Source organism: Danaus plexippus, chromosome 17 (genome assembly GCF_018135715.1).
Source record: "Danaus plexippus chromosome 17, MEX_DaPlex, whole genome shotgun sequence".
In the NCBI taxonomy this organism is placed as follows: Eukaryota; Metazoa; Arthropoda; class Insecta; order Lepidoptera; family Nymphalidae; genus Danaus; species Danaus plexippus.
In genome coordinates, this window is record NC_083548.1 from 6094576 (window position 1) to 6108908 (window position 14333).

The 14333-nt window shown below is 32.7% G+C and overlaps 3 protein-coding genes across 4 annotated transcripts; 2 read left to right on the plus strand and 1 right to left on the minus strand.

Moving 5' to 3' along the window:
- Positions 1-41: 41 nt before the first annotated feature.
- Positions 42-2795, plus strand: LOC116771403 (uncharacterized). The gene is made up of 7 exons (XM_061523156.1): positions 42-166; positions 662-723; positions 1327-1520; positions 1782-1951; positions 2043-2133; positions 2296-2469; positions 2540-2795. Exons 2-7 carry the CDS (start codon positions 702-704, stop codon positions 2684-2686), a joined length of 798 nt encoding a protein of 265 aa, XP_061379140.1. The 5' UTR covers positions 42-166; positions 662-701; the 3' UTR covers positions 2687-2795.
- Positions 2796-3680: 885 nt separating this feature from the next.
- On the minus strand, positions 3681-6430 carry LOC116771116 (X-ray repair cross-complementing protein 5-like). The gene is made up of 3 exons (XM_032662837.2): positions 5992-6430; positions 5710-5865; positions 3681-5456 (listed from the first exon to the last, which is right to left on the minus strand). The coding sequence occupies exons 1-3, from the start codon at positions 6289-6291 to the stop codon at positions 3792-3794; spliced, it is 2121 nt and encodes a 706-aa protein (XP_032518728.2). The 5' UTR covers positions 6292-6430; the 3' UTR covers positions 3681-3791.
- A 481-nt stretch (positions 6431-6911) lies between these two features.
- LOC116771117 (uncharacterized) lies at positions 6912-14333 on the plus strand. Of its 2 annotated transcripts, none has more exons than XM_061523137.1 (7): positions 6912-7160; positions 7294-7440; positions 9410-9548; positions 10006-10166; positions 10529-10603; positions 10930-11086; positions 11250-14333. In XM_061523137.1, exons 1-7 carry the CDS (start codon positions 7082-7084, stop codon positions 12406-12408), a joined length of 1917 nt encoding a protein of 638 aa, XP_061379121.1. In that variant the 5' UTR covers positions 6912-7081; the 3' UTR covers positions 12409-14333. The 2 variants fall into 2 exon arrangements, with proteins under 2 accessions (XP_061379121.1, XP_061379122.1); XM_061523138.1 differs by having other exon boundaries at positions 7297-7440.

Consider the following 14333-nt stretch of genomic DNA (forward strand, 5'->3'; position numbering starts at 1 on the left):
AAAATAGAGCTTTCAGTCTACTCTTATATTGATTAGGAACTTTTTTATTTCTTATTTCAAAACAATGTTAAAATGACACTGACAAAGCAAACGTTTTTAAAATAATTTACTATAGTATTTTATAGAGGGAAAAATATATACAAAAGCCTACCATGCACAATCGAAGGTTACAAATACATTTATTATAATAATTAATGATATATTCGCAGTTCACTGTGTAGTAATCTTTCTTATTTAGTTCATTTAAATCTGTGTTATAATGGATGAATGGGGACAGAATAATTTAAAACATATTTTAAAACTGATTGATATAACATTAATTTATCTGAAAACCAAACAAAAATATACAAAATGTTTTTGACTTTTGTAGTTTTATAAAGAAATAAAATATAGAAAGAGGCATGTTAAAATGAAACTAATTTTAATCATCTTAATTTATCTTTATCAAGTACATTATGTCTAACTATTTTATTAATAATTCCAAAAACATTTTATAAATAGAGGATAATCACTTCATCATTTGTCTCGATAATAAGTTCGATAACTGCTTTGATTTAAAGTACGCTTTGAATATGGGAATTTTATCTATTATGTAGGTACATCTAAATTTACAATATATAAGAAACTATATCTTATTTGTATTTATAATTATCGTTTTCAGTGTTATTTAACATAAAAAGAAAACAGACATTAAGCGAGCTATGACTTGGGACTTGACATTAGGTAAGAATCTTGGTTTCATTATTCGTTAATTTTTCATCGATTGTCATGACCTTTGCGGTTTTCTTTCCATCCAATTTCGCGTCATAAGAAAAATACTATCATTCATACACACGACACTAAGTTTACCATGCTTATACCAAAACTTACGACATTTTGCAGTAATGTGCTACAATTATGACATTACTTGATATTTCGACGATTGAAGAAAAGTATTATTTTGCCCTAAAATATAACAATATGTTAATAGAACTTATATTAACACGTTAAGTGACATTTAAATAAAAGTACACATGCTACGTAATGTATAAATTATATCCTTAAAATCAGTATGAGAATTTTGGGCACCCTACTCAGGGCTAGCGTGCGCTTCAATAAAACGTAATAGCCGTATTCGTTATTTTTTTGTTGGTCCCATCACGAAAGCTTACCATAAGCAACTGACAGTTGAACATCAAACTTACAACCATGCAACGTCCTTACAAACGCCGATTTTTGCGTCCAAATAATATGCATGAGGCCTTTCATGGCGGTAAAAGAACAACGGAATAAAAATTTGAAAATCTTAATATTTATCATTATGAAAATATATTTTTTACTTAATAGATTTCGAATACGTTGTTACCAAGAAGAAACCTCCAAGGATATGTTTCGGTACAGGGCTGGATCGAGAAGTACTACCTATGAAGGGTCCAGCGCTTAGCCCTTTCATGCGGCGGATGGCACATGAACTTAGACCTAACTTGGGACCTGGCTCTTATAACGACAATCGTGATGCGTTTTACGATATTAATCACAGAGTATGCTTAAATATGTTACCATGAGATATGTTCTGCAATTTTAGCAACCGTTTTTTTAAATTTAATACTAAACCTTATAATAATAATTCTTATATGTAAAGCGTACGAAATTATGTGTTTGCCGCTTTTACCCAAATAAGACAATCTCTCACGCTCCAACGAGCAGTGATGATTGGTGAAAATATTAAAATTCACTTACTCTTTTTGTTTTTATATCACAATATATTGATAGATTATTCTCATGAATGAAAAAAAAAACAGATTTATAGCAAATGTTACTACGGTCAAAAATCACCAAGATGGAAGGTGAGGCACGAGTATCAACCGCCACCTCAGGAGCCGCCTCCGAAAAAACCAATCCATCAGAACTGTGCGGCTTTTAACTCCACTTCCAAGAGAAAGGCGCTGTTCAAGGCTAGCGACTGTCCTGCGTAAGTATGAAAACAATTGAATGAACCGAATACTGGCGTGTATATTTTTACATACTCTATTTGAATATGTTAATACTCTCGCTTTTTATAGGCCCTGTGACTATCTTCCCGAGTACCAAAAACAACAAATGAAATTTTCATATAGTTTTTCAGGGAAAAAAGTACTGAAATGTGCCGTGCAGGTGATTATTAATAATTTTTGTCACAACTTTAATTTCTAAATAATTTTGAACTGTGAATACTTTTATGGGTTGATAATTTTTAACTTATTAATTCATCCTTTAGCTTTTTTTTTTATAAAAAACTAAGCATTGTTTTGATGTGTTTTATGTATCATTGTTTAGATTAAATGTGTTCCTTACAATTTGGATGCTTGCGGTTTTTGTGGTTGTTCTTGTTCGGAGCAAGGAGACTACTGGCATTACGAAAATAGAATTTTCCTATGTAGGAAACATTACTCGATATTATTCAAACACTGTCTTGCAAAATTCCAAGGTGTTAAGTTAGCTGAATTCAAGGTAAGTAAAAATATCTTTCTATGTTTATTCATTATTCTTAAATGATAACGTTAAAATTGTTTTATTACAGTCGGTGAGAGATTGTTTCTTTGCCCATGCACATAATAGCTGTAAAGCTGCTCTCAAAATCATGAAAAGTGAAGAAATTGAAAAAAAATTAAGAAAAGAAGCCTATCTAGATTTATTTTTCCCCCAACGTAGATTTTGTAACAATTAATTTGAAGTTTTTTAGATAGAATATTAAAAAGATTTTTAAAAACCTTTAAAAATAGTTGTTGATTTTATTTACTAAATAAATAATCATTAGAATCTGTGCATTCAACAAAGTCTTTAATTTAAATTAATTTTGATAATTTTTTTAAAGTATAATATATACATTATAATTTACTTACATAGTAAAATATAAAATTATTGTTATTTGTAGTTTTCATTCGCAACACTATTTTTAATGTTAGCAACACCACCATCATCAATCATCTGACTAGGACAACAAGTGCCCACCTCTATTTATTATTTATTTTGATAACAAATCAATAATTCCAATAACAAACTTAATCATGAAGTTGGATTCTAATAATAAAATGATTAACGGTGACAGTGGTGACAACCCCGACGAGGTTGTTGACCCGCGACAAAATGCAGAAGATATTATTGACGAGATTTTAGCCGAGTTTACAGAGTCTAGATCGCCTGACTCAATACGGAATGGAAATGGAATTCCAGAGAATTTGTTCAACATAATGCAGCCTCCGAGAACCCGAACACCAGCTAATTCATTCTCTGAAAACGCAACTGTGGATGATATAGACCCCTCGTCTGATCTTGGCACTTCCATCAGAAATAAGTGTTTAGAACTGGAAGAAATACTACAAAGCCTGAAATCGCGGCTAAATCACGTCGTTCTAGATGAAAATATCGTGCTTAGTCCAGACGCAAACTCTATGGAGGCGCAGCTCGAACATGATTTGGACACGGACTGCCAAGAAGAACTCTCTTTACAAGAATTCCTTGAAATCCTTCACTCGCAAAACAAAATAACCCCCAGCGGTGTTCAGTGATGACTTCACAATATTCATATGATGTAAAGAATTTAATAATTATAAATTCAGTTTATGTACAAGATTGGAGATTAGATCATTTATCAAATATTAAAAGTTTAGATGAAATTTAATGTTTCATTTCCAGCTTTATGTATATAAAAAAAAAACTACTTAATTTTACCAATTTAATAAAAATTTCTTACACTTATCTTATAATAAACAGTAACAGCTAACAAAAATATATTCTTTTATAAATATAGAAACAAAATATATTTAAAAGTATCACATATCATCAAACATATTATCAAACATGTTGTCGACTTCCGAACTTATGTTGACTTGAGTTAATGTCGGAACTGTGTCATTCTCATACATCTGACTTTCATCGCTCACATTGGAGGCGAAATTACTCAAGTTGTTCTCACTTTTAAGTATGTAGCTCAAATTTTCCTCACTTATCAAATGCAAAACTTTATTCTGCTTCCGATCTATTAGATCGAGTTTGAAATTCTTTATCCAATTATTATAATATGATGGATCCGTCTTACATGATTCTGATCTGAGATAGGCCATTGCATCCAATGCTTTGGTAAAGTCACCATCGATGTTGCCGTGTATTAGACTCTCGATAGCTTCTATCATTTGTTTGTACAGATCACATATCGTCCGACCCTCATTCTTAAGCTTTTCATAATCATTTATAGGATTTAATGTTCCAATTATAATATCAGGTCTTTTAACAACATTAAGGTTTACTTTCGGCATATCATCAGAAATTTCTGATTCTCTAGAAGTGCCTGGTTTTTCATCAATATCCATAGGAACGGTCTTTCTTTTCGGCTTTTTAACTTCAACTCTATTTAATTCAAAAAGCTCTTTTAACTTTTCCATAGGATCTCTGGCCCTTTTTTCTATAAGAGGAGGCACTTTAAACAGCACCATGATGTCATCTCTGGGCTGTGGCAAGGGCTGGTGAGGATTCATTGCTCTGAAAGCTATACAGTCAAGAATATATTGTGCCCATGGACTAACAACCTTTGCTATAGGGAATGCTTCCGTATCATCAAAATCTGATTCATCATATGCTTTGGTGAGATCCATAGCTTTAATAAGCTCCTTAAATGCTTCAACCTGTTGTTCAGAACAATTATATTTCTTGAGGTTAGTGGCCGGAAAAGCCATGCTCTTAATTTCTTCTTTGTAACATAAACCAGCCATTGAAAGACCAACAAAATTTTCTGAATCAATGACCGGCATTAATACAAACATTCTGGGAGCATTGCCATTATTATACACTCTTCTAACAATAGCCACTAAATCCAACTCCAAAAGACATTCTACGAGACATCTGACGGCATATTCACTCTTTTTATCTCCTTTTTGTCCAAAAACATAATATAGTCCATCTCCATTCAAGTTCTGCCAAGTAACATTACCCGATTTTGTAAAGCCATATACATTGAGTGATTTGTTTCCGGCATCATAAATCATACTTTTATCAAAATCTGAAAATGGTATCACCTGTTCCCCGTACTGGTAACCCTTAATAACTTCGGTAGACTCCACTTCCATTTGAGCTTCTGTGTTAATGAATGTCTTCTTTCTCTCAATATATTCAGTAGCACTTGATTTTTCTGTGACGGGATTTCTAACAGACTTGTTAAAATTTTTGACAACTGGTTCATCTTTAATTCTGATGTATGCGGAAACTGGTATTTTAATGTTCGGTCCAATACTTAAATCGACATTCCATGGATTAGAATTAACGGTTTTCTTTTTGTGGAATAGTAAATATCTCATGGCGTAGTCAAAAGTGGCTGTGCTGCCATTTGTTCCTTCAACAAATTTTCTTGCTAGATCTATGTCAGAGTTTTTGTTGTCTTCATTGTATAATTCCGGACCGATCACATCCAATTCAAAGCCATCTTCTTGAAAGCCCGAAATGGCCTGAAAATTTAAACTGTTAATGCATACCATTTATTAAAAAAAAATACATTTTGATAAATAGTACATAATTACATGTCTTAATTTAATGAAAGAACCAAAATATTCAAGTCATTTTTCTTCCTTTCTACATCAATATTCTTATTTTTTCCTTTTCAATCTCTCTCTCAATGGGAAAATCTGACCAGCATAGGATGCATCCTCAACTCATTTAAGGGCCTATAACATAAACCATTAATAAAAATTTGATATGTACCGTTTCGATATCACTTTCTTCTAAGTCAGATAGTGCTTCAAAGTTGGTCAACAGAATTATATTTTTATCAGCAATTTTAAAACTTGGTGTATGACTTTTGAAATGGTCTACAGCTACTATAAGCGCATCCAACCAATTGCCAGTCGATTTTGTCGGCTAAAAAATAAAATAAAGCTATAAAATTCGAAAAAATATGAATTTAAACAATTACGTTCAGCAAGTTGAAACACACTAATAATCATTTAGATACTTTATTTATATATGTATTAAATATATTCTTACTTGTGTAGGTAAGTCTCGTATCATTTTCCAGGTGGGGTACTGAAGTTCCGCTAAAAGTTCAATATTCCGACAACAACCCGGCGTTTGTTCGGACAGATTATTTTTGCTTATTTTAGATCCGAGTAATATTATGCCCAGCAAGTTTTTACCTTGACTTAAAATTTTTCTCTCTATAATACGAACGGCGCATTCTCTTGCACTTTCAAAAAAACTTTTCTGATTTTTGTCTTCTAATATTGAAACGTTTTTTCCAACGTCTAAAATTATGATAGTACCTTGATCTACTTTCGTTGGCGCCATTATTCAATGGAAAAATAATAATAGAAAGAAAACAATAATGCTGCAGTAGACTATATCTTCACCTTTTTATTTATTCGTAGTTCGTACAAGTTTGAACAAGTTTGACAATCTAACGATGATTCAATGTTTGGAAACAAATATACAATGGCAAGTAGTTACGTCACGTGTGGCAAAAAACAGATAATTATTGTTAATATAAAAAGCAACAAAGCCATGAAGTAAATGAAACAAATTAAAATTCTCAATCCTTTATTATTTTCAAATTGTTAGTCGAGACTCAAACATAGATCACATTAATAAATTAAGTTGAAAAGTTCCAGTAACTACTTCCGAATACCAAGAGAATTTACATTTAATACAATAATGTAAGTTATAGTATTGTAAAAATCATATTTTAGCAGCAACTTCATTCTTATCGTTTAAGAGTAACTTATGTACATGCAAAACCTATTTATATTTAAAATAGTTAATGTTTATTTAAATATAATAGTATGTTACGTCACAAAAATCTTTTCATCTATAGTTTAAATTCTAAAGAATACATCAATGGAAATTGTTATCTAAACTAATAAGGATCTACCTATTCATTTTAATCGGAATAAAGAATCGTAAGTGACAATTGACATCATTTGACATTTATTTGTTGATCAATAGTGCTGCTAGACCGTAATGTGTGTTTTTTAGCATTCATGTTTTTAAATAAATATATCATCCTATCACTATGAAATTTCATCGTGAACATTGTGAATTGAATCTTTTATTTTGCCAATAATCAGTACGAGAATTAGATATGATGAAGTTTTCGTTTCAGCACAGGGCATTTTACTGCTATCTTGGTATGAGTATTTGGATATGTTTTCTTATAACTGGTGAGTTTGTAATATTGAAGTATTGAATTATTGTCACAAAATATCTTTTAGGATAATTCGTACCGTAAATTATGGATTAATCTGTGATTATTTTTATATTTATCAAGCTATTGAATAAAATGTTATCTTACAGTAGTTTACAAATACATGTCTGTAGCTGAAGACACGGTCGCGTTGAAAGTTACTCATAACCAGTATGTGTCCAAGACTGATTCAAAATATAGGAAGCTCTTCATGCGGGCCTGCAATCCCCCTGATAGTATAGTCAGGGGATCTGAAGGTAAATATTACTTTGATTAATGTTTTGTTGAAATAAAACTAATACTTTCTGATTTACTACGCGATTTTAATTATTTTAACTACATACTCCCGACGTTTCGGGTAATTTCCAGCAACCGTGATCATGAGCAGGCGAGATAAGAATAATTAAAATTGTGCAGTAAATCCGAAAATATTCGTTTTATTGAAATGAATACTCGCAAAAGTCTTAAGTCTCATTCATGTTTTGTTATCAGAAAATTGGTTACCTTATATAATAGCCGTCTCTTGTGTTTAAATTTTAGCTCACTGAATAGGAATTTTTTCACTTAGGTTGGAATATTATTATTTTTTAATTTTATTTTGAACTTTTTTGTAACCTTTTCTTTTTAAATATATATTTGACTAATACATGAATAGAAAAAAGTTTAAAGAGCTGATGGTAATTTTTAAACTGGGGTGTTTTTAGGACGCATACAAAAAGATTTTCTAGCATAGAAATTCCCTGCCCTTCTATCCAAGGACTTCCTTCATTTCAACTTAAATAATTTATTAAAGGCAATTTTAAAAGTTTTATTTATAATATAGGCAACAAAGAATCTTATATCTTTGTTGCTCATTGAAATTTTCAAATCAATGTTATTTTTGATACATGTCATGGTTGCTGATTACAATTTATAGCAACAAGCATGCAACCTTAAAATATTTTTATTTATTCATATGTGTGCATTGCATGTTCCAAATCTTCCATTTGGAATTATTTTTCATATCCGCAACATTGATGACATATGTCAAATTGAAAGAACAAAAAAGTTTGGAAGCAAAGAGTTGTATTGTAGTTTTTTTTTAATAATAAAAAATAAGGTGTTGAGTCCCTCCAGAAGAAGTGAAAGTTCGTAATTGTAAAGAATTCTTATCCACTGAATTTGAAAATAAAATACTGCACTATTAAATCATATGTGTCATATCAAACTAATAAACAAGTGCGAGTCGGACTCGCCCATGAAGGGTTCCGTAGCCGCAAGTAGATGACATAATATAAAAGTTATCGTAGTGCGTTGTAACTTTTATCGATGTTTTATAAAAACAATAACTTGGTTTTACATAGTGTTTGTATGAACGACAAAGTTGTATATGCGGTTTTAGGAAAATGTATTATTTCTTAAAAACTAATAATGATATCTCGTTCAAACAAATTTTCTTTGAAAGTTTCCATTGAAATCTACAGCATATACATTTTTTTGTTTTCTCACTCTCTTATTTAAAGTTAGAGGGGGGGGGGACACTCATTTTTCCACTTAGGAAGCGTATACCTTTCAAACAATTGATTTTAACGAAAATTAGTATTAGGAACGTTAATCTCTTTTTTAAAGCCCTATCCATAGACACCCATCACGTATAGTTTAGCTAAAAAAAATTTTTTTTTATCAATTCCATGTATAGAGTGCCCTCTTTAATATTTAAATTTATAAATTTTTATTCAAAATTAGAACAGTGGTTACCAGAATACATCAACCTATAAAGTTGCAACTACGGAGGCCCAACAGACTCGGAAATAAATGGCTGTGACCTACGGTCGGACGGACAGACTGACGAATCTATAAGGGTTCCGTTTTTTGCCATTTGGCTACGGCACTCTAAAAAAGCATATATACAGTCTAATTTACAAACCTCCTCCTTTTTGAAGTCAGTTAAAAATAATGAATATGATTAATTAATTAATATAGAACAAAAAGTAGATATTTCAGCTAATAGCACGTCACACTGTTTACTTCGCTGCATAGCTAGAATACTAGGCACATGTGCTTGTAATTTACCGACACTCTCTTTCTGTCTCCCACTTTCTATATATATCTTTCTTTCTCTATCCTCAGCGTAAAAAGGGTTAACGCAATCTCGTTTGAAGTCGCATAAGAGGTTAAACTTCAAAAAAATAAAATCTATTCACATATTTATACGAACATTAATAATTTTTCTAACAATTTTTTCAGCTGCAGTAGACTCAGACAACTGGCTGTTACAAGGCATCTTAGTTATCACGAGGCACGGAGATCGCGGACCATTGACACATCTGAAGGGCGGGGATAAGCTGCCCTGCGATGTCGTTCCCGTCTCGCCGTTGCTTAAAAGGTGATCTGCTATATAAAAATCTTCATTAAAACATTTCATTATATAACTTTGTAATTCGAATTCTCTTAACAATGAATTTATGTAATTTTATGAAAAAAACTTAGTAAGCAAGAATATATGTATAAATTAGGACTTATAACATATTTGTATGAAATCAACTCTAATTTCGCAACTGTTTTGAAATCTTTTAAACGAAACTAATATTATTCGGATATACTACGCGTGATTTATTTTTGTAAAAAAACTACATACTCCCGACGTTTAGGTTACTTTTCAGCAGCCGTGATCACGGTAGTGTATCAAAAAATATTAGTTTCATTTAAATGAATAAAACTCGCGAAACTCTGAGATCTAATTATGTTTTGAAATCTTACATTAATATTATTACAGTTTGTAATTTGAGCTCCAAGAGCAAAAATCGTCTTTGCACAGCTAACTAAAGTTATTTATAACTCAGCTATGAGGAGTTCGTTTTGAACGCCTCATCATCAGGTCGCGCGTGGTGGGTGTCAAGCGCTGGGCCGTTTCACAACTTCCCTTCCTTGCCACGAGCCGCGGCCACGCACTGCGCCCTCGGGCAGCTCACACCCACCGGACTGCTTCAGATGATCACCGTCGGTGAGGCCGGGGGGAGCATACCCTTATTTGTTACATCCCTTTGATAATATATATCATTATATTATGTTTTACACCGCTCTATTGTGAGTTATCTATATTTTATAAATTTTTTTACGCACTAACATAGCTTTTGTCGGTAATTTAAACCTTTTTGAAATTATAAATCCAAAATAGAAATATTTAATGTGGTACCAACGGAGTACTTTTTCTATGGGCCGAAAAAATGAATTAATTTGTTTAAAATAAAAAAAAATGTTTTAAATGGCATTCATTTTATTTTTTTATTGAAAATAAATAAATCCGCGTAGTATATCCGAAATATATTAGTTTCATTTAAACGTTCATCCTTTTTTTTATTACAGGCAACATCATTCGTGAGGCGTACAGTGAGAAATTGGGTCCAGAATATTTAGATTTAACAGGGAAACACGAGAGAAGTACGTATCATAACTTATTTAAAAAAAAAAATGTTTTAAAAACCTTCTTTCCATATTGATGCCAGTTATTGTCCCAGCAATAAAAGATACGAAAGGATAGAAAAGACTTAATTTTTTTCTTTAATTTATAACTACATAACATATAACAACTGTAACAAGTGGGAAGTAAAAGCAATACGGAGGTCACCGTACTCTGTGAACGTGAATTGACTTGAGATCATTTTTGAACGTTAGGTTAATAAAAAATATGACTTAATATATATAGAGTTGTTCAGCGACAACCCTACCTAAATGTATGAAGAATTCTATACAGAAATGTGCTATAGGTGGCGTAGCGTATAGCACGCGGTACCGGCGTACGTTCCAGTCCTTGCAGGCGGTCTCTTGGGGCGTGGGCCGGGGCGCCGCCGCCGCCAGGGAAGCGCACAGTGTCGCCTTCTGTTACAGACACTGTGCCTGTCACGCACACCACCTCCTTGACAAGTTAGTGGGTCTATACAGTTATTAAACATAAGGGCCCATCGATTCCATTCAGGGTCACAAAACTATCAGTATTTTATCTGGTTGGTTACAACTCAAAAGCGCTTTTGTGTACATAAATTGCGTTACACAAAAAATACGGGATTTAATAGTATTTGTTTTGCAGAAAAATAAGCACTGAGGCAAAGAGACGTTTGGAATCCCATCCAGCAATGAAGGAACTGATCAAGAAATTATCGAGAGTATTGTTCGAATCACAGGAATACACGGATGCGGACGTGGTCAGGGACGCGCTGCTGGCTTACATGTGCCACGAAGCGCCGCTGCCGTGCTCGGAGAGAACGAAGAGAAATAAGAAAAAACTATCGCTCAATAAAGGGAAAAGAAAGTATAGATCGGAGACAATCCCGCAAAGAAATCTCTTAGACATAGACATAGACGCGTTGAACTTAGAGCTAGACTATATCAATAACCGACTGGACTTCAATAACGAAATAGGAAGAAAGGCCAGAGACATCATAGGGAAGTACGACAAAAAGACGCCCTTGGATTTCGACGCCCAGATGGAGAGGGAGAAGCTTTTATACTACCAGCAAAGGTACCTGGACAACGCCGAATCCTACGACGACGTTGTTGTCGTCAAGAAAAATCTCGACGCGGATTTTAACTTCCCAAACGAAGCCCGTGAAGATTTCGATGAAGATTACAAGGAACCGACGCCGGATGCTGAGGATTTTTGCATAAAAAAGGAGCACATTATATCCGTTTTCGCCTATCTGGAGTGGAGCTACCGTCAGGACGTCAAGAACGCGCACAACAGAAGACGCGGGCTCTTGATAGCTTACGGCCTCATACACAACGTCGTACAAAACATGATAAGAATTATATCTGAGAACAAACCCAAATTCGTCCTGTACTCCGGCCACGACAAGACCTTGCAGGCGTTAGTATTGGCGCTGGGACTCAAGAGCTACCAGCATTACAACATACAGTACGCATCGAGAGTCATCTTCGAGGTCTACAGGAAGAAGGATTTACGCGACGAATTCAAATTTATGAAACGGAAAGCGGTCGCTCAGGACTTCTACTTCCGGGTGGTCTACAACGGGGAGGACGTGACGGACAAGCTTAGCTTTTGCGCGAACACGCAGCTCGTGACTATGAAGGTGGTGGACCCGATCGACGACGTCAAAGCCTACAACACACACCTCTGCCCGATAGAAAATATCGTCAGATTCATTCACGACGATTACTTCTCAAGTTTCAACGTGAGTAATTACAAAGACGCCTGCGCCACCTACGGCGGCTCTAAGACTGTTTATTGACTTTAATTTACACACCATACAGTATTTTTTTATTTTATTTTTTGCACCAATGCCAAGACCGGCGTGTGTGAGGCCTGTCGACTGTACCCATTTGCAGTATTATCTATTTATAGCAAAATTATACCGAACACTTAAATTAATTTCGAATAAAAGTTCGGAAAACTGAGAAGTGGGTTCTATAGAGCTTGAAATTAAAAAAAAATATCATAACTAAACTGAGATTATAGGAATATTGAGACAGTATTGGTATTTGTAAAATCTGAGGTCATTTATATCAACGAACGCGGGTTATAATGTGACAATACTATTATGTGTTGTTACAAGGGTCCAGGCCCACAAAAAATCAATTAGGTAATGTTTCTCCCCACCAGACCAAGTTCCTACTGAATCTTTCTTAATATAAATTTGTTTGTATGTCTCATGTCGCTAATAATTTTAAAACTGTGTAAAACTCGGTCTGTGCGTGACACAAGCCAGTCTGTGTGGCGAGACTTAGACTTTACAGCTATTTGGGAAAATATATGAAGAATGGTCACTTTAATTTCGCATTTGCTTTTAAAAAGAAATTATATATATATATATATATATATATATGTCAAGCTCTGCTGAAAATCTCTCAATGACAAATTGGCTTATGACCACAGTCAGAATATATTTTTTTACGTACAACACAGGTCGAGGCATATGGTGAAGCGGTTTAGTTAAATTTACTTATACTTATATCCCCACAACTAGTTTTCTAATAAATTAATTTATTAAATTAATTAATAATTTATTTTGATATAACATTTTTGTATGTACTTAACATTGACTGGTATTATAACTATTTAAGTTCTTAAATAACTTTAAATTAATTAATTTATATTTTATTGTAGTTTTCGAAAAATATTTTTGTAAAAATTTGCCAGATCTCACTATTTATTTAAGTTATTATCTGAATGAATATTATTCATTCGTGCATTTGATATATTTTTTTAAATACATTGGAAGTACCAGAAGATCTGTTCTTCAGACAATAAAATTACTAAAATAAGTCCAACGAAACGAGATAAATTTTGTAAATAACACGAAATCTCTTGAGTTATAGTAAGTACTCCGTCCCATTTGTTTATCTACCCTCTTTAGTCACATCACAAACAGCTGACGCTATAATTAAATTTTATTTACATATAGTTCCAACAAGTTCAAAAAATTTGTTTACATTTATTATCTTGTTACGTTGGCCTTGATATATATTATAAAAATATATATCTGCTAGTAGGTATTATTAAACTTTTTTTCTTAAACGTTTTCTTAAGTAATAACTTATTAATTATTTTTAAGCTCAGTTTTTACAGTTCAGAAATTTTATATCCGTATAAAACATTCTGATATAATGTTAATTCTCACAACTAAAATTAATCGTGCAGTGCGGCGTAAATTTTTTTCTATTATTAAAAATATTATATAAGTGTATGTACATTTGTATGTGTAGTATATCTTGAGAAGACTGCACTATACATTTTATCCGATATTATTACTAAAAAAAGGAATTCCTTAAATCCGCGAAGCGCACAAGAATTAAGATTTTTTGTCTCTTAGCGTTTTATATATTTTAAAATGATGAGAAAATTCAAATATATCGACGAATTGTTTGACACTTGTGTCAAACAGAATTGCCACCAAAGAAAAAATACGTCATTAGGGTTGTCATCTCGAGATTTTGGTTGAATGATGCAAAACTTAGTCCTTTTTTCTCTTTTCCGTTTCTAAACTATGAAAACCAAAAACGTCCTATAACTTAATAATGACAACCCTAAGGAATTTAAAAATTTTGAAAGCTATTACGGTCTATTTAAATTAATGCCCACACACATATAATTTTGATTTAATTTTAATGGAATAGACATATCATAAGGTACATAGTAATAAAATTGTTGACCCTC

Bases quoted from the DNA above. Each gene is read 5' to 3' on its own strand.
- LOC116771117 (XM_061523137.1), top strand. From the start codon at position 7,082: ATGATGAAGTTTTCGTTTCAGCACAGGGCATTTTACTGCTATCTTGGT. The intron at 7,441-9,409 runs GTAAATATTACT...CAATTTTTTCAG, and splicing joins TATAGTCAGGGGATCTGAAG to CTGCAGTAGACTCAGACAAC. The intron at 11,087-11,249 runs GTTAGTGGGTCT...TTTGTTTTGCAG, and splicing joins GCACACCACCTCCTTGACAA to AAAAATAAGCACTGAGGCAA.
- LOC116771403 (XM_061523156.1), top strand. From the start codon at position 702: ATGACTTGGGACTTGACATTAG. The intron at 724-1,326 runs GTAAGAATCTTG...TTTACTTAATAG, and splicing joins GACTTGGGACTTGACATTAG to ATTTCGAATACGTTGTTACC. The intron at 1,521-1,781 runs GTATGCTTAAAT...AAAAAAAAACAG, and splicing joins TTTACGATATTAATCACAGA to ATTTATAGCAAATGTTACTA.
- LOC116771116 (XM_032662837.2), bottom strand. From the start codon at position 6,291: ATGGCGCCAACGAAAGTAGATCAAGGTACTATCATAATTTTAGACGTT. The intron at 5,866-5,991 runs GTAAGAATATAT...TTTATTTTTTAG, and splicing joins TACGAGACTTACCTACACAA to CCGACAAAATCGACTGGCAA. The intron at 5,457-5,709 runs GTACATATCAAA...TTAAATTTTCAG, and splicing joins AAGAAAGTGATATCGAAACG to GCCATTTCGGGCTTTCAAGA.